At 56.5% G+C, this 19651-nt stretch overlaps 1 protein-coding gene across 1 annotated transcript in view; it reads right to left on the bottom strand.

The window, feature by feature from the left end:
- Tsnare1 (t-SNARE domain containing 1) overlaps nucleotides 1-19651 on the bottom strand; it is a 50246-nt gene that overhangs the window by 4388 nt on the left and 26207 nt on the right. Inside the window, 7 exon segments of the mRNA XM_048359236.1 lie at nucleotides 5119-5146; nucleotides 5148-5251; nucleotides 13939-14001; nucleotides 14401-14457; nucleotides 16082-16179; nucleotides 16315-16512; nucleotides 18825-18943. Coding sequence (XP_048215193.1) covers nucleotides 5119-5146; nucleotides 5148-5251; nucleotides 13939-14001; nucleotides 14401-14457; nucleotides 16082-16179; nucleotides 16315-16512; nucleotides 18825-18943 — 667 coding nt within the window.

Genomic DNA, 19651 nt, shown 5'->3' with positions numbered 1-19651 from the left:
CCAGACCTTCCCTTCCGAGCATCTCCACATCAGGTCCTGGGCCCTCCTGGGCCTGCCATGTAGCCATGGCAACAGAACAGCTACTGTGTGCAAAGGCCGCACCTGGGTCAGGTGACAGATCTGCTGGGCAGCTCCCGCAGGTAAGATGGGCTTGGCACGGGAGCCCGGCACACAGGACAGCATGACGGAGCAACAACACAGTTCCGGCTCAGATAGTTGGATAGTGCCCTGGGGGCCCAGGGCTACATCCACCTCACCCACAACCCAGAGACCACGAGAGTGCTGTGCCTGCCTCTCAGGGTAAGTGGCTGGGTTCCTGGGCTAAGCTGTTTGTGCCCTGGGTCTAGGGTAACCTTGGCCACGCGAGCCTCCCCCGACGCAAGGGCTGAGAGGCAGCTGTGAGAACACCCCCGTTGGGACAGCCCAATTCTCTGCTCAAGTCTCCACCCGGCACGGATGAGCTGTGTGGCTCTGGCTCTTGTTGCATCTTTGATAGAATCAGAACATGGGAGCACTCACTGGGCAGCCCTCCACAGGGGGCTGGCAGGAAGCGTGTGAATAGCAGCAGCAGAGCCATTGCTAAACGGCCATTCCATGAGCCCACCTCTCCTTCTACCCTCTACCCAGCCCCTTGCTCACTCGCTCCACTGGTACCCACAGCTAAAACAGACATCACTGCCTCCAAGGCCTCTGTTCCAGGGACGGGAGATGGGTGGCAGCCAGGTGATCGAGGCAGGGGTTGTGTAATAAGTCTTTGGTAGAGAAGGGCACTGCTCCAGTGGGGGAGGAGCAAGGCTCCAGGTGAAGGGAGCGGTGGCCGGAGCCGCGGTGGAGGAAGGAGCACAGCAGCCCGCATCTGCCGGAGAGCCACACCAGCCACCGCACGCTCGTCCTGAAGAGCTGTGGACACACCTGGGGCACGCCTCCCCGCACAGAGCGACGGGCCCGCTCCTGGGCCTAGCCTGGCTTTGCCTCTGAGTAGACTGCACGACCGGACGATACCTTCAGCTAGCTGTCTCATCAGGGCCTGGCCCTGGGTCCAGACACCACTTGGGGAGCCAGGCCATATGAGGAAATGTGTGAACTCTAGCTGGGAGCCCAGCTCTTCCTCAGCCAACAGCCTGTCTCAAGTCGATACTTGAGACACCAGAGAGAAGAAGCTGTCCTGACTCCAGCCTGGGCATTCCAGGCCTCCTAGGGCTGAGGAAACTGGCTGGGCCAATCCCACTAATGCCTGACCCACAGAGTCATGAGCACCAATGACCTCCACCTCTGCATTTCAAGGTTAAATACAGCAACCTGCACAGGCACCAACACACTTAAGGTCCTCGGGCTGCTTGGTGATGGCTGTGGGTTCTTCCATCCGCTGGACACTGGTGCTATGTTCCAGGGCCTTTCCCTGTGAACCAGGCAAGTTTTCATTGCCATGCCAACAAAGCCCAAGAAATTGATGCATCGTGCCTTCCAAGGCTGTGCCCGGAATGACCATGCAGCTCCCTCAGATACCTGAGCAGCCATTTAAGATGACTGGCCACATACAGCAGCCGTGTTGTGGGGAAGCCCAAGCTACAAGGTGTGAACAGGTGGAGACAATCCAACAGAAGAAGGACCCTATCTGGTTCTGGGACTCAAAATAAATCTCAGGGAGCTTGCAGCCTCTAGCTGTCCAAGTCACCCTCAACCACTCGTGGTCCCATCTCAGGGCCTAGAAACTACAAAGCAGACACAAGCCAGCCCATAAAGTTGCCTCCCAACTCCTGACCAGCACTGCTAACTAACAAATGGCCCACCAAAGCATAGGGTGTGCAGGTCAGAGCAGGAGAGAGTGCAGGGCATGATGGGATGCGTGGGGCGGGATCTCCAAGGGAAACTCCTGCACTCAGGTTGGAAAAAGACCCCTGGGAGCCAACAAGGTCGAGGCCTCGCCCATCACAGAGGCTGGCCCAGGCGTCCTCAGGATGAGTATACGGGGCTGAGGGGAGTCATGGCGGGTCAGCCCTGAGCCCCAAGCTACAGCTTCCCACTCAGCATCTAATTGGACCTGATCCAGCCAGGCCAAGCTCTACCGCACTGTCTCTGGATCACTGACCCTCCATAAGCCAAGCGGCCTCCCCATAGCCCTTCCAGGGTCCATTCCGCTGTCTAGGCTAGTGGGCCTTGAGGAAAGCATCACAGACCTGCCCACTTGAGAGATGGAATGACTGAGGCAGCAAGCAACTTGTGGGCAGCCAGCTTGTTGATGCAGAACTGGGCTCTAAAGCCAGCCACCGCGTCCCAAGCCCAGCCATTCTGTCCACAATGATTCTGGGAAGGTGGGGACGTTGGTCTCACTGGGTGACCACCCACTCCACACCCTCCCACATCTACTGAGGGCTTTGGAATTCACATTCAGGAGCCAAGGTCAGACTGGGGAGGTAACTCAGTTTACAGACAGGAAAGACGGCTGGAAGCCAGGGGGTACACTTGGTCTGTTAGTGATGACCCTCCCTGGGCCTGTTTCCCTATCTGTCCACCCCACGTGTCCACCGACGCATCCTCCGCTCTGGTGGGCAACCTGTAAGGAGCCAACCACAGGGACACACAGCGGCCATTTCCCCTCCCACGGCTGGGCTGGCTGGGCCCTCCCTCCCGCTCCCGTCTCCAGAGCTGCTGTCACCAGGACCTCCTGCACACTGGGGAGGGTTCTGAAAGGCTAATAATAATTTGTGTTTTGTGTTTCCCATTTTCAAAGACCTAGGGGAGGGGGTGGCGCAGAGAGAGGAGCGCTCACGGCAGGAGCCAGGCCCTCACGCCACTGCCTTCTTCCAGAGCCGCTGCGCGCCGACACAGGGAGCAGGCGCCCGGTCGTCAGCACTGCCCCCACAATGGAGGAGGAAGCCACCAGGGCTGTAAGGGCAGGGCTACTCACATCCACCCAAGGCCCTGGACCAGCCCAGGACCGAAGGGCTACGAGAGGACTGTGCTCAGACAAGCCCAGGCCCGGCCTAAGGATCCTGTGGTCTGTGCACAGGCTGAGACCCTCAAGCGACTTTGATTTGGCTCTGCATTAGATGAGGTTCCAGGCCCCAGGCCGGCTCTCTCCTGCACTGGACAACTGTAGCAGCCTTTGCTTTGGCCCCGTTAGCCCTGGGAAGGCCACTGGCTCTGTTCACATTCACCATGCAGAACCAGAGAGCACACACAGCCCAGGGCAGCCCAGGCTGCCGTGTGAGCAATCCTACCAAAGGAGGGGTTTGCAGTGAAGACCGCCTAGGCCTCTGCTCTGTGTGTCCTGGGGTCACACGGTGTGTGCCTGGCACTATCTATCCATGCTGAGTGTTTTAGGAGGCTGCAAGGGTCACCGGGCGGCTTCACTCCACCCTGGGAGCAAGACTCACAGGCTCAGAACGAGGGACTCCCTTCCCCAAAGCCCAGCAGGGAACCCTATGACTACCCTACTGTCCCTGCTGAGCCACCACTGTTACGGGCTGGGGTTCGAGGGAGGAGATTCCACGTCCCTCCAAGAGTTCACCACACAGAGACAGTCTTAAGCAAAAAAAGATGGATTTATTGGGGAAGCAAAAAGCAAACTGAGCGGCCAGGGACGCAGCGCAGACTGGGGCGCTGACACTGTGCCCCCCAACAGCCCTCGAGCTGGGGTTTATAAAGGTAAACGCGTAGCACAGAAGTGGGGGTTGGCGCAGGGGGCAGAGCACGCAGCAAACAAGTTCCTTTACAGAAGCAGAATTTAGGGGTCAGGTTGACCTAATATTTAGCTTCATTTTAACATTTCCTACCATGTTTCCCTAATCAAGATGGAGTCAGCTCTGCTTCCTGCAACACCCTGAGTCCAGAGGTCAAAGGTGACACTGCTGGATCGGCCCTGGCCCGCATGCTGCCGCCCCTGGCTGCAGGCCTCCAGGTCGGGTGTCACTAGAGCGGTCTCTTTGGCAGCACATGCCCTCCCCGGAGCCCATCTCCCTCCTGCGGCCCCCCCCCCCAGAGCCCCTCCTGGCCCCCAGGGACAGGTCGAGCCTGTGCTCCCCAGGGCTGCTCTCCAGTGTCCCTGGAGGCTGGAGTTGAGCACTCCAGGGGAGGAGCCCCGAGGCCTCTCCGGGGCCTCCCATTTGCTTCCCCCCGGGAGACCCGACTGTGCCCACAGAGGGCCAGAGCGCCTGTGCGCGCTGAGCCGCTGTCTGGAAGCTCAGCCGGCCAGCCAGCCCCCAGCGGCCTCCTGCCGGGATGCCGGACGCAGGCGGCGGCGCCTTCACAAGCTGGAGGACAGGGAGGGGACGGCTCCTGGAGCAGAGGCGAGGAGGAGCTGTCAGGATGGGGTGACTCTAAGCTAGGTGGGTGGGGGAGAGGGGCTTGACTTCAGTCCTCAGGGGGTACCCACCTCCTTCCGGGCCTGCTGGCGGACCCCTGGGAAGCGTAGCCCATGTCTTCACTTTCTGAGAGCGTCTACCCGAAGCCCAGCTGCTGGGGGCTGAGGGGAGCCAGTCCTAGGACTTGCACAAAAGGAGCCCCAGAGGGGAGGAAGGGCGTGCTCTAGGTCATACGCAGCTCAGGTCCTACAGCCAACAAAACCGTGTCCTGCCAACCTCTGTGTTCTGCGCGCTGCACCATGAGGCACTTACACTCACGCGTGCACCCCCCCACACACACACACACGCTCGGCAGCTGCACAACTGTCAGTCAGCGGCTAATCAGGAAAGGCCACAAGCAAGGCCCGTGCAGTCCCCACACCCACGGATGTCTCTAACAGCTCATCCCGACACCTGCTGGCCACAGTACTAAATTGCAGGTTCTGCCCCGGGCAGGTTGCTCAACTGCCAGAAAGGAGGGCTCAAGCACCCTCCTTCGAGCTCCACGCCTCCTGGGGATCCAAAAGGGCACGGGGGGAAACGGCAGCGGCGGAGAGGTGACTCCTGCCCATGGCCCTGGCTTCTGGCCAGAGTGCTCGGCCTTAGGAGGGGCGCCCTGTAGGGCTCCTAGACTCCGGGCTTTCCACCAGAGACGCCCGCCAGACAGCCCGCCAGGGCAGAGCGGTCAGCGCAGGCCAGGGCCGAGTGCACCACCGCAGGCTGACTCCCTGGGTTGCACGGTCCCCCACCCCAGCCCCCACCCCCACCGCCTCACCTCCACCTGCAGGACAGCTTCGTCTCGCTGGGATGTCTGCAAGCAGCTCCTGCTCCTGGCCTTGCCACAGGCTGCCACCTCCACTGAAGATCTTCTCCTTGTTGGCTAGCTCCACAAAAGGAGCCCGGGGGCTCTGCTGCGGGTGCAAGCAGGCCATCACCACCCACACCCGCGCATCACCCTGGACACCGGGCCCGGGCCGGCCTTCCTCCCCAGCCCCAGCGGGCCACCTCAGCCCGCGGCTCCGGGCGAGCAGGCGAGGCTCTGCACAGCTGGTCCTGGACACCAGTGTGCCCAAGCGCGCATCCACAGTGCTGCAGGAGAGAGACTGGATCCCCGGGCTGCCATTCGTACTGCTGGAGATGTGTGTGCGGGATCCCTGCCCCCACAGGTCCCCATCCCAGGCCTGGCTGGCTCCACAGGCACACCCTCAGGCCAGGGCCGCCATGTCCTGGGCTAACTTGGAGCCCGGGGACACAGCCCCGGCCCAGGTATACACCTTCCACATCCCCAGCTTCCGAGGAGTCGCAGCTCTTGTGAGCCCCCAGGCACATGTCAGATGCACCGAAGTCCACCTTCTTGGTCGGAGGCCGTGCACCGCCACAGGCCCAGGTAGGCGCCGGGCGCAGACCCAGGCGCAGCTCCTGGCAAGGGCTGTGGAAACCAGGGTCAGCGGTGAGCCTGGCGTCATGCGGCAGGCCAGCTACCACCGCGGGGCCTGCCCTGCAGACGGCACCGTGGAGGGGCCTCGGGGAGTTTCCAACCTGCTTTTATTCTTCAGTGGGCTCTTTAATCCAACACATTTTTAATTCAATAAAATGGTGCATTTTTTTCTCCCCTAAATGCCACTTGCTCTCTAGTGGGACAAGCTGGCCGGTTTTTGGCTCTTCGTGGCAGTGGGCAGGAAGAACAGCTCTTAGGCATCTATCTGGTCCTGAGCACTGGACAAGTGGGAGTGGATTCTCTGCCAGCCTCCCAGGGCCATCCTGAGTGTAGACACCATGGCTGGGTCTCTGCCCTTCTCCCCTTCACTTGGACTCCACCAACCTTGGCCAGGAATCAGCAGTGCCCTGCTACAAGCAGCTCCCTGACATGGGTGCGGGACACAGAGAGGTCTGGCTGCTAGCCAGCTCACGCACCCCAGCCCCTCAGCTGTCACCGGCCCCCCAGGTAGGTGGCTGGAGATGGAAGCCGAAAGACAAGAACTGGCTGGCCTCTGTCATCCCCCCGGGTGATGGCTGGGACCTATTCCAGTCACCTGCAAGGGGCCTGGAAAAGCCATCGCCCGATCCCGCTCTGCCTTTCCCTCCTTACAGGACTCATGTATGCCTAAGCAAGGGCCGCCTCGCACCGCCAGGCAGCTCAGGTGGGCTGTGCGCAGAGTCCTGGCCAACCCTGTGCCAGGGGACGCGACTCCAGGTGACCTGGCCTCCCCATGACGCTGCACGGAGGGTTGGTGCAGTAACGGCCATGCGCGTTGGGGAGGGGCCCGGGAGGTACAGGGAAGAAGACGAGGGCCGCCTGGGTAGGAGGCCTTCTGTCAGCAGAGCAGTGACTTTGGGCAAGACTGGAATGCAACTGGAGAGACGGAGCTTTTGCTGCCTGCCTCCCTCGCCTTCCTTTCTGGTACGCTTTGGGGGAACTCGGGGTGCTCTGTGGCTGCAGTGGGAGGCCCCAAGTCTGCTGGCCCCAAGCTGGGGCCCTGCTTGTCCTGTCCTGGGGAGAAGCTACATCAAGGGGCAGTCGCCTGCAAATGAGTCCCCATAACCTGCCCCAGGCCGCTGCTGGTGATGGAGCCGGATAATGACATTGTCTCGTCAGCCACTCGCTTGTGGAGGGAGGAAGTGGGAGCCGAGCACCGTTCCCCAGGACCCACAGGGGATGTGGCGCTCTCACCTAGAGAGACACGGTGGAGCCGCCCGCACCCTGTCCTTTCCCACGCACCCAGCGCACACGGGGAAGTCGCAGAGGCCTTCACATAAATAAATACGTGGATAGATGAATATAAAATAAGAGAGCGAAGGAATCTGTTGGCAGGCTCTCCTCGTCCAAGTCAGTAATTATCACCTCCGTTCCCTTTCCTGTGGGTGGGAGGAAGTGCGCAGGGCCCTGAGGTGGGGGAGGGAGGCGCTGGCCCCACGCCAGGCCCCAGCTCCACGGTGCCTCCCGCACTGCACTCCTCCTGGGCGCTCTGGGCATCTAGAAAGAACCCACCCGGTGGGGGCGCAGGGAAGGGCTCCAGCCCCAGCACTGGCTCCTGCTCCGAGACCAGACAAGTAGCAGTTTCACCGAGACCTCTTCTGTCAGGTGGGGAAGAGGCCCTGATACAGCCGAGGCCCCTGCCCGACGCTCACCTCACACCAGCACGCACCGGCGCGCAGCACGCTGCCTGGCCTTTCCTGTCTGCCCAGCTCCACGGGAGCTCAGATCTACTCGCACCACAGGGACCCGCCGGCCACCAGCCGTGCCGCCAAGCTGAGCCACCGTACCCCCTGCGGCCACACGGAGCTGCCACCGCCATGTCACAGAGGAACCCCAATAAGAGGAGAAGACACGGCAGTCGAGGCCGGAGCCCAGTGAAGAGCCAAGCCCCGACTGCCGTGCCAGCCCTCCCGGGATGCCTGGAACGGGCAGCGCTGATCCAAGCGCACTGAACGCCGGTGGGGCACAGCTCCCCACAGCAGGCCCGCCACAGCCCGACGGAAGCCCAGCCACCTCTCAGGCCCGGCCTGGGACACACCTGAGCCAGCTTCTGAACCATTCCCAGGTGACTGCATCAGACCCCCTGACAGCCTCTTCTCCACTAAGGTCAGGAGAGCTGCAAGAATGGGGATGCACTCCTGTGGCCACGGTGCTGGGTGAAGATGGGTTACAGGACGCCCCGTGTGACTTCGCCACGAGCTAAACAGAGGGTGCTGGCCACGCATGCTGACTACAGGGGACCAGAGCCACCCGCACTGCTGACGGGGAGAGGCCACAGGTGGACGAACCTGGTCTGCAGGGCAAGGAAACAGGGGCTGGGGTCAGCCTCACCTCCACAGCCCCTCCCTCCCAGCAGCAGAGGATGACGGGAGAGAAGAAAGCGGTTCCCAGTGGAGGATCTCCCCGCCCTCCCGTGAGGCCGACAAAGCCCTCCTTTATTCTGCCCACAAAGGCCCAGTTTGGGTCTTCAGCTCTGAAGCCTGGACTAAGGATTTGCTGGCCAGGTGCTGGGGCCGAGCTTGGGCCTGTGATGGCTTTCCAGCAAGAGCCCGACAAAGGCGGCTTTCTCCTGCCAGGGCAGGGCTTGGGTGCCGTGCGGTGGGAAGCCATGTGTCCTGCAGTGTGACCACTGGGAAGGAGCCCCACCGTCTGGTTTCCCGTGAGAAGGCCCAAGGCTTGCGTGTAGGGATAATGACGCTTACCCTCTGCCCAGGGGAAGCAAGGAGGCACACAGCGAGGGAGCATGTAGGACTCCGGGAAACGGGGCACTTTCTCACGCGCTCTGACCCTGGAGGAGAGGGCAAAGCCAGGGCGCCAGCCACTCCCTTGCTTGGGAACATCAGCTGGCCATCAATTTCTCCAAGGGACACACGACTGTTTATATTAGAGTCGGAAGTTTCTGTCAAAGCTGTCGCAATCCTTCCCCAAACACCACAGTAAAGAAGAGAGAATGGAAGGCCCAGGAACAAGGCACATCTTCCCTGTCTCCCAGACACGGAACTGCGTGTGACAAGGGGTTTCCAGCCAGCCTGCGGAGATGGGCACAGGGAGCCCCCATGGCCTGGGGACAAGGAGGCCCTGGCAGGAATCAGCACCACGTTAGACAGCGGGGGTACAAAACCAGAGCAGACCTGCTGCCCTGCTTCGTTCCCAACCCCCAACAGCACTGCTCTGCCTGGGACGGTCAAATGCTGCTCACTAGCTAAGCTGGCCAGGGTTCGAGGCTGACCTCAGGGGCAGCAGCATCCCAGCCTGTGCCGCTGACACCCACTCCCAACTCTGCTCAGGGAGAACGGGGTTGGCAGGCGCCCGCCCCCCCCCCCCCCACCCGCCATCCAGCTGCAAGGCTCGTCTGGCAGCAAGCCTTTGGTTGAGCAAGGTCAAGTATCGTTTATAGTTTCTGAAATTCCTGGAAATAAACTAGCCCTGCGTAATCTCCCAGGAGCACCTCTGCTGGCCTCTCTCTCGTGAAAACACCACACACCCAGGGGTCAGCACACAGCGGCTAAATGTCAGTCTATGTTGCAAAGTAGCCGCTTCTAGTCCATCACTATAGCAATCATAATGCACAGGTATGTGGGGCTTATGTAGTAACGCATTACAATGTATCCTGTGTTATTTGTCAATTAAAAGTGATTTTTAAAACAAGATTTTTTTTTAAAAAGACACTTCCAGACCAGCCTCAGCAGGCCACACAGAGGTCTCATCAGCCCCGGTCCTCTGCAGCTCTCCGACCCCCGCTTCAAAGGCCTCCCACCTGGCCTGACCTTGGCCCCCACAGAACTGGGATGGCCCGTGCAGTCACACCGGGCCCCTCTCGACTCACGGCTGCCCCGGTGGACCCCAGAAGCCACAGTTCATTCTTTGGCTGCTGCAGTCTTCCAGCATCAATTCAGCACTAGTTTTTCTCCACTCCATGGCAGGCTGGCTGTGTCCCCAGGTTTGGGGACCACCATGTGATGTGAGTTCTCTCACACGTGACCTGTGATGGGCACACGCATGCTTTTCTTTGGGTAGAAATGCAAGAGCAAAGTAAGCAAATGCTGGGCCTCAGCATTCCGAACCAGGGGTACCCGTGTACACAGTGACCAGCAGGGCCTGACAGCCTCGGCCGGCACTGGACCTCTTCAGACACTTCCAGTCAGGGTCATGTAATTAATTTCAGGCGTGAGACAGTGTGCAGTGGTGCATCATGGGAGTACTTTCCCTTTTCCTAACAGCTAATGTGGCTGAGAACAAATTCGCGTATTTAATAGTCGCTTGGGAATCCTTCTGGGGAACAGAGATCTTTATGTATTGCAGATGTCTTTTTCAGATACATGTTGTCTAGCCACCGTCTCATTCTGCAGGCTGCCATCTATCTTACCCTCTGCAGTCCGTACTTCCTTGTCTGTGCAAGAAAAGCAGACGCCCACGTGCCTCTCTGGTGTGCTCCCAGAGAACCTTCCACACGAGGGCTATATTCCCACACACATTTCAAAGTCATCTAGGTGTGCGCTGACGTCACAGTCTCCGCCCTGTCCCACAGGGTCCAGACACCAATTGGCAAGAACCGAGTAGTCTTTAAACTTGGCTTCCCTCCATTCTTCAGTTCTTCCCTGTCCCTCAGGAAGAATCTGTCATTCTCCATGCGAGGCCGTAAGCAGCCGCTCATCAATTTCTCCTTACTTTTGATACTACTAAAATAGTGTCACTTTAAGAAAAAGGAAAGGGCTGGGGATATGGCCTAGTGGCAAGAGTGTTTGCCTTGTATACATGAGGCCCTGGGTTCGATTCCCCAGCACCACATATACAGAAAATGGCCAGAAGTGGTGCTGTGGCTCAAGTGGTAGAGTGCTAGCCTTGAGCGGGAAGAAGCCAGGGACAGTGCTCAGGCCCTGAGTCCAAGCCCCAGGACTGCCCTCCCCCCAAAAAAAGGAAAAAAATAAACAGTCTCTGCTGTGTTGCCCAGGATAGTCTCAACTTCTGAGCCCATGTGATGACCGCCGTCCGCTCCTGAGTAGCTAGGACTGCAAGCACATGCCACCACACCTGGCTAGAATGGCCTCACTTCCTCAACATTTCCAAGCAGACACCGTCCTCCTTCCTGTGGGCACCAGCAATTCTAACATCTTCACCAGGTCCACTCCGTGCCAGGGCTCAACTGCCCTGTCTGTTCCTGCCGGGTCCTTGCCCTGGGTGCCCTCTTCCCACCCACTGCACTGCAAGGCCCTGGGCAGTGGTGATGGAGGGGAACAGAACTCCACTTCCACGTTGTCCCTGATCTTCTCAGAAGACTTGCTTTTTCCCCAGCACATGTGCTGTCAGCTGCCGGCTTCTGAAGTCCACTCTGGTCAGGCCGGGGCATCCTGTGCGGTCCCACTTTGCTGCACGAGCTGTCCTGAGTGGTGCTGAATGTTATCACGCTTGTCTCTGATTCTGCTGGGATGACTGTTTATGGTTGGGTCACACCAGCCTTGCTTTCCTGAAGCAAACCCACCTTGCAACAATGGGCCTATCCTCAGACATTGCTAGATTTAATTCGTTGGACCTTTGCTCACCCTCATTAAAACTTGCATGGGGTTTTGCTGCTTATGACATTCTCATCAGAAGCCGGAGTTCCTGCAGGGTGCAAGGAGCTCAGGGGCTGCCTCTTCTCCTGCCCATTCCAGAATTGCTTCTGTGAGTGAGTTACTCCTTTAATATTTGGAGGAATTCACTGGCAAAGCAATCTAAGCCTGACATTTAACTCATTACAGACATACTTTCTTCAGTAACAGATTCTCTGTATATACTGGCCAGTTAGTTTCTCGTCACAGGTAGGTTATAAATATGAACTATAAATATGTATATATATGCAAATTTGTTTTACATATTTTTGTTTACAAATATAAAGGCTAAGAGTTTTAATATCGTGTAAACTGTCAAGTGTGTGGGCATAAAGCTGCTCATCATACTTTTACATAACTTTCTTTAACCCGTGGCGCATCCCCTCTAAAGACCCATCTTCATTCCGGATGCCAGTAGCTGGGATTTCTTCTGGTCTGGACTCATCTTGAGAGGGTGCAGAATTTCATTAATCCTCTACAGAACCATGCCTTCTGACTTTGCTCCAGTGTGCGTGTAGTTTCCTCTGCTGTTGACTTCACTTCGGCCTGCAAGCCCACGTCAGCAGCTCTGGGGAGGGCCCACACCCCTGCCCCCAGACGTCAGTCTTCCTTCCACGACGGTCCTGTCACTTGTGAACTCTACCTCTATTTCTCAAAAAGCATTTTCTTCGTTTTTGCCTTCCGGGAGGGAAGGACAGGCGTGGGGCCTCCTCCTGTGGGCCTGAGAGGCCACCCTCTGTCTCCAGATCCAGAGCCCCTCAGCTTCCATGTAAAAATTCTCATAAACTAGTTGGCTGTGTTTTCTAGACTAGTGACATGCATGCCAGAGTGGCCACGCTTTCAGGGAGCTGCCTGGCGGCCACCACCTGAGTCTGGCTGTCTGAAGAGCCCAGAGCTCTCATGCTTTTCTTCTCAGCCAATGAGGGCATAGCAGCTCCATGCCATGCCCTGTGTGGCAAGCCAGGCAACTGACAAATGCCCTAGGGAGTAAAAGGAAGTCGAGACAAACATTATTTTGGAATCTTTGCCTTTAAACTACTGGTTTCTTTCTTTTTTTGTTTTTATTTTTGGCCAGTCCTGGGGCTTGAGGCTCAGGGCCTGAGCACTGTCCCTGGCTTCTTTTTGCTCAAGGCTAGCGCTCTACCTCTTGAGCCACAGCGTCACTTCTGGCCTTTTCTATATATGTGGTGCTGAGGAATCAAACCCAGGGCTTCATGCATGCTAGGCAATCACTCTACCACTAGCTTACATTCCCAGCCCCTTCTTGGGTGTTTTCTGATGAAAGAGATGTAAGCACATGTAGGTGTGCATGTCTCTGGCTCTGTGTGTGTGTGTCTGTGTGTCTGTGTATATATCTGGCTGTATGTGTGTGCAAGTGTCTGTATACATCTCTGGTTCTCGGTGTATCTGTATGTTTATCTGTGTGTATCTGTGTGTGTGTGTGTGTCTGACTCTGTGTCTGTTCTGTGTGTGTGTATCTGACTCTGTGTCTGTTCTGTGTGTGTGTGTGTGTGTCTGACTCTGTCTGTTCTGTGTGTCTCTGTGTGTGCGTATGTCTGTATACGTCTCTAGCTCTGTGTGTCTGTATATGTGTGTCTGTGTGCCTGCCTGGCTGTGTGCCTGCCTGGCTGTGTGTGTGCTTGTGTGCCAGCCTGGTTCTGTGTGTCTCTGTGTGTGCGTATGTCTGTGTACGTCTCTGGCTCTGTGTCTCTGTGTGTATGTGTGTCTGTGTGCCTGTCTGGCTGTGTGCGTCTCTGTGTGTGTGCTTGTGTGCCAGCCTGGTTCTGTGTGTCTGTGTGTGTGCATATGTCTGTGTGCGTCTCTGGCTCTGTGTGTCTGTGTGCCTGCCTGGCTTGGTGTGCGTCTCTGTGTGTGTGCTTGTGTGCTTCCCTGTCTCTGACTGTTGCTTGACGTCAGCTCTCACAGGAAAGGTTGTCTGTACCATGGCTTGGTGGGGATGGGGAGAGGTAAAAGGACTTTCTGAGCTGAAGCATGGTGGAAGGCAGTTAGATCACTGGGGCACTGCTCTCAGAAGGGACTGAAGTTGCTCCAGTGGGCCCCGCATAGAACCCTCGAGTGAGCTACTATAAAAGAATGCACCTGACCCCCAAATCACTCTCTAGCATTCTCCCACCTCACAAGTGCTCTGCTGCCACCAGAGGCAAACAGATGGGACTGTGTGACCTTCAACTTTCAGCCTCCAGAACTGTGAGCTCAGGAAACCACTTTTCTTTACAAAGACTGGAGCCTCCAGCATTTGGTTATAGCTACGGAACGCAGACTAAGATTGCCTGTTGCCTGGCTATCAGTGGTCCTTCTCAGCACCCAAAGCTCTCAATGGTCATTATTTTAGAGCCTTACCCGTAACAGGCACTGGGCCAGGTCCGAAAGGGTACACATTAGTTTTTAAAGTTGTTTGTCAGGGCAGCCCATCCCTCTCCCTTAGACTCCTGCCCACACCATTCCTGCCCTTCCCCACAGCACATATGACTGAAGACTCGACTGCTCCAACACCCTGGCCACATTCAGCACCCATCTGCTGGCTGCCCCTCCGGCACACGGGAAGTGCTGCTCTGGACTTTTCTGCAATTTTCTGTTGGGAACAGTGCAAGAGAAGGAAGACAGGAAGAACAAAAAAAGTGGGAAAGAGACAAGAGGTGGTCAGATAAACAGCAGGCTGCCCTGGGCCTGAGGAAACTCACCCTAAACCAGCCTCTGCAGGAACGTCCCGGATGCAGGTGTGCTTGCTGGGCTGCAAGCACCCCAACTGTCAAAATGGGGTGAGGCTTGCTCTTCCCCCCAAGAGGTAACACTCTTTACAACACTCCTCCTGAGGACATGCCTCCAGATACTGACCGCCTAAACAATGTCCCCAAGGAGGGCCCTTTCACCTACTCTGGGAATGGCTGGACCAGCACAGCACAGGGTGAGGGAGTGAGAGCAGATGCTGCGAGACCAAGCCTCTCCCTCAGGTGGCTCCTGGGGAGCTCACCTTCTGCACGATTCCATGGAGCTGGATGGCTTCCAAGAAGTGAGTTTTCCTAAGCCCCTCCAAGCCCAGTAAACCAATTAGGAAATGGGCAAAGGAGCTAAAGAGAGACTTCACAAGAGAAGAGATAAAAATGGAAAAGAAACATATGAGGAAATGCTCAACATCCCTGGTGGTAAAGGAAATGCAAATAAAAACAACCCTGAGATACCACCTCACCCCAGTTAGAATGGCCTATACTCTGAACTCAGGCAACAACAAATGCTGGAGGGGGTGCGGGGAAAGAGGAACCCTTCTCCATTGTTGGTGGGAGTGCAAATTAGTACATCCACTTTGGAGAACAGTATAGAGGTTTCTCAAAAAGCTCAACATAGACCTACCCTATGACCCAGCCATACCACTCCTAGGCATCTACCCTGAATAGCAGGTCCCAAGATATCAAAAAGACATTTGCACTTCCATGTTTATCGCGGCACAATTCACAATAGCCAAAATATGGAATCAACCCAGATGCCCCTCCACAGATGAATGGATCCAAAAAATATGGTACCTATACACAATGGAATACTACATAGCGATTAGGAATGGTGAAATATTGTTATTCGCAGGGAAATGGTCAGAACTTGAACAAATAATGTTGAGCGAGACAAGCCTAGAACACAGAAAACAAAGGGGCATGATCTCCCTGATATATGACTGTTAAGATGGGGTGACGGGGAGACAGTAGAGACCAGGTCTGTGAAACCATAAACTTCTTGTCAAATGGTATTTCCCACAGGATTGGGTCAGCGACCCAACATTATGTAACTAAAACCAAACAACTACTCAACATATAAAGGTCAAAAATTGGCCTCTCAGTGGATCACAATAGCTCAAAAGCTATGTACGTACATTCATATAAGACTATTGTTGACATATTGTCTAATGTCAACATTACATTTAAAGCCCTAGGCGAATTTTCTTGGGCATAGGCCACGTGGCTACTGTATATGTTCTTGATACATTGTATATTGTATATATGTCTACCTGACCTAGGGAAGGGAGAGAAAAACAGGGTGTAAGATATCACAAGAAATGTACACACTGCCCTACTATGTAACTGTACCCTTTTTGCCCAACACCCTGTCAAAAAAATTTTGTTTAATTAATAAATAAATTACAAAAAAAAAAAAAAAGAAGTGAGTTTTCAGTCGGTCCAGCTTCAGGTGCTCCTGCTACAAAGAGAAGGCAGCTTACAGGACCTGGGCCTCGTCTGCTAGAGCTCCTCGTCCCGCAGGGACCAGCCCTGGGCCTTGTCTCCTAAAGCTCATGTCCCGTAGAGACCAGCCATGGACCTCCTATCTATGAGTTCCTTGTTCCGGCAGAGTCAGCCCCGGGCCTTGTTTCACAGAGCTGCATGTCCTGTAGGGATTGGCCCTGGCTCTCACCTCTCAGAGCTCCATGTCCTATAGGGACCAGTGCTTGGCATCATCTCCTAAAACTCCACATATTGTAGGGACCAGACCTGGGTCTTGTCTCCTAGTCCTGTGGAGACCAACCCTGGGGCCCCGCCTCTCAGAGTCCGCAACCTGCAAGGACGGCCCTGTGGCTTCAATACCCTTCTACCCCAGCAGAGCCACACCCCTACCTTCTCCAGGCATGTTTACGCCCTCCTCCCTGAGCACTGGGCTCACTGCCATCTCACCATGCCTAGAGACAGGCTCTCTGCCATGTGCTGCTGTACCTGGGCCCACTGGTCACCTTCTTCACAGTGGCCCGAATGAGCTGCTTCAACACTGGCCCCTGGTGCCGGGGGGAGGTCAGGACAGAGCAAGGAGCCCAGAGACAAACCACTGCCCGTGGCGCAGTCTATCACGCTGTGTGCGAGGGTAGGGGCTGAATGCCTGCTGAACCACAGACGCTGAGCCACTGCCTCACCACCACCTGTGCTGACGCCCAGCTCAGACCGGCGCGCTCGGGAGGAGAAAGGGCTCTGGCGATGCCAGCTACGTTCAGCCTCCGCAGTGCCGAGGGGAGGGAGCTCGACACCAGCACTTAGCAGAAGCCCAGCCAGGCCGACAGTGGCCCTCACTCCATTGTACTGGCTCTGGTGGCTCTTGTCATCACTGTCATCCCCTAAAGACAGGACAGGATGGGGAGAGGTCTCCCATCACACAAGTCAGGGAGTACTTCATCACAGATGTCGGCTACCGAGGAAGGGAACTGGGCTCCTTCTCAGTCCCTAACCCCTAGAGGCTGAGCTACACTCTCCATGTCGCAGTCACGGCCTGCTGCGGCCTCTCCCCATCTCGGCGTCCCTCATACTGGACGCCTGCTCCCCCCACGCCTGCAGACAGCATTGCCACAGGCCCGTCACTGCGTGCGCCTGCCCCAAGGTTCACAGGCCCATCCCGAGTACGGAGAGCCTGAAGGGAAAGCCCTGCTTCCGGCATCGCTGAGAGGAGCACTCAGCACACTGCCACGGGTTGCTAACATGGAATGGAGGCTTGCAAGAGGGGAGGGAGGATGTACTATGAGTCCGCCATCTCCACAGGTTCCACATTTGTGGGACCAACGAAGAGTAGATTCAAACCCAAGTTCTATCGGTGCCGAACAGCGCACGCACCCTTCTGCTGGCGTTCCCTGAACAACAACGGAGTAGTGGCTCGTCACAGAGCAGCCGCACTGGACGAGGCGCTACGGCCTTAAACCTTCGGTTGACGTGAAGCGTGTGGGAGGGCACGCATGGTGTGCTGCACATACCAGGCCATCCCCACAGGGACACACACCATCAGGATTTTGGTATCCAGACTTAGTCCCCTATGGACACCAAGGGACAACTGCTGAGTGCCCCGCCACCCAAACTCTAGGGCCCAGGCCCCACTCTGTGGTCCTGATGGCACACACGGGGACAAGAGCTGATTCAGAAAGACCAGAGGCTGCACACTGGGATGAGACCGTCTTCCCTGCAGAGGGAGGGGGAAGCCAGCCAGTGCTGTGAGTGAGGAGGCCGGCGGCAGCCTCAGCTCAGAGCTTCCCAGGACCCGGGGCCTGGGAGCCTTCCAGCACTGGCCTGTTGCTTAGGTGACCACCAAGGTGGTGTGCTCCACGAACCCGAGGATTCAGTAGGTGCTGGTTCAATGTGGACTCAACTGAGCTAAATGTCCTTGGTCTCACCAGGAAGCAGCTGGCTCAAAGTCACAGCACAGTGCCTTTGGGGGCCTAGCACACACGTTACGTAAGAGGCACCTAGGAAGGATTTTTATGAAAGAATAAACGAACCAGCAGAGGAAGGCATGCACAGGCACAGAATACAGAACAACAGCGCAGGTGGAAAGGCCAGGCATGGAAGGCAACGTGACAAAGCCACAGGAAATGGCTCATCACACTGCTGGTTTACCCTACAAGGACAATGTCCTTCCATACTCAGAACCGGAGGAGCAGATATCTCCTGGAAAGGACTGTGGGGTGTGACTGTAAGATCGCACACAGAACAAAGGCTATGTGGCCTGACTCTGCCCATCCTGTCACTGGGTAACTGGTCACTGCCAATTGTCTTTTTAGTATAACAAACCTTTGGGACTAATCTATTTTGATTTTTGTGGAACAGCTTTAGAGAGGGCTAACTTAAGACACCCAAATTGTACCCATTTTATGTGTCAGTGCAGAACTATGCAGCTGTACAACCATGGCCACAGCCCAGTCACCCCAGAAACCCACCCGCCTAGCTCTGTCCCCCCAGGTCAGTACCTCCCTAATGCCACACACACTGTGTGCGGGCACATCTGGCTTCCTTCCACCGGCCTGCTGTGTGAGCCATACCACTTTTGCTCCCAGATCCCCTCCCTTTCACTGTGCAGACAGTGTCTCCTGCCAGGAGGTACCAACTACACATAGCTTTGATAACCAAGGGCAGTAGGCTTTTTCTGTCAAAGGCCAGATGTTTGCTATCTTAGGCTTTGCAGGCAGACAGTCTGCCACGACTACCAAGTTCTCCGTGGCAGGAAAGCAGCCATGGACAGCACACGATTTGTGAGGCTGGGCTTCTGCTCTACAGTGTAGGGCTACCAGCAGTGCCTCCTTTGTGATGAGCTCCCTGCAATCTCCAGGGCATGAATAACAAAGGCAAGTGTGCTGGCCCACTGCGGGGAGGTGCCCTGGGGCAGCAGGGCTGGGACAGCAGCGTGGCAGTGCACATGGCTGGCAAGGAGCAGGCACACTCGATGGTATCCAATAATATGGGGAAAGGTAGATGGGCAGAGGCAGGAGGAAGGGCAGAGGGGAACACATGGGAAGCAGAGGGCCAAGAACAGTGAAGCCGCTGTTGGGTCATAATTTTCACTCAGAGGACTGGGGTATCCTTATCTCCACTATACTATGGTCCCCAGTAGACACATCTGCCCAAGCACTGGGGTCACAGCTGCACAAGTTCATCTCCCATGCCCCACCCTGCCACAGGTCCTTAAGGAAACCTACTGGGCTAGGGGCCGGGAGGAGCTCCAAGAGCTGCTTTGTGGCACTGGCACTGGCCGTGATGGTTTTGTTAGTCACCTGCTGCACTGAGTGCCTGGCAGAAAAAGAGTCAAAGACAGAGGAGGGACAGGTAAAGGGTGAGGTAGGTGGACAGAAAAGCAGGGACAGGCAGAGCCGAGCCAGGAGAGACTCGCAGAGACAGCATCTAGAAACACGGAGACGAGGAAGCAGGGGAGTGGAGAGGGAGTCCACACGCAGGAGCACAGGGAGGTGAAAAGGGCGGCAAAGGCGCCAAGCAGAAAAGTCAGGGGAGGTGAGAGGGAGGGGGGAGGGGAGGCCAGGACAGGGGCAAGGAAAGACAGGCAAAGAAAACAGGATGATGTAGGGCAGGCACAGGGTGAGAAAGGAGCAGCAGCCCCAGACACAGGCTGAGGAGCATTTGGAAAGTGGCACGGGAGGCCGTGTGGACTGGACTCTGAGTCTCCTCCCCCACACCCACTCACAAGGTAAATTCATAACCTCATGCGGTGGATTTGGAGCTGGGCCTTTGGGAGGTGACTAGGCTGGGTAACCAGGAGATCTGGTGGTCCTCAGGTCAGCTTGACATCCTTATAAGACACACAGAGAGCCACTCTCCTCAACTACCCCAGCTTCTGTATGTACACACACACACACACACACACACACACACACACACACACACTCACCCTCACCCTCTCAGATGAAGAAAGAGGGAGAAGGCGCCGTCTACCACTAGGAAACAGCCATCAGCCGACCTGCATCCAACCTCCAGGCCTGTGTG

This window comes from Perognathus longimembris, chromosome 12 (genome assembly GCF_023159225.1).
Source record: "Perognathus longimembris pacificus isolate PPM17 chromosome 12, ASM2315922v1, whole genome shotgun sequence".
Lineage (NCBI taxonomy): Eukaryota > Metazoa > Chordata > Mammalia > Rodentia > Heteromyidae > Perognathus > Perognathus longimembris.
Note: the sequence above shows the minus strand (reverse complement) of the source record. Positions and strands in the feature narration are given on the sequence as shown.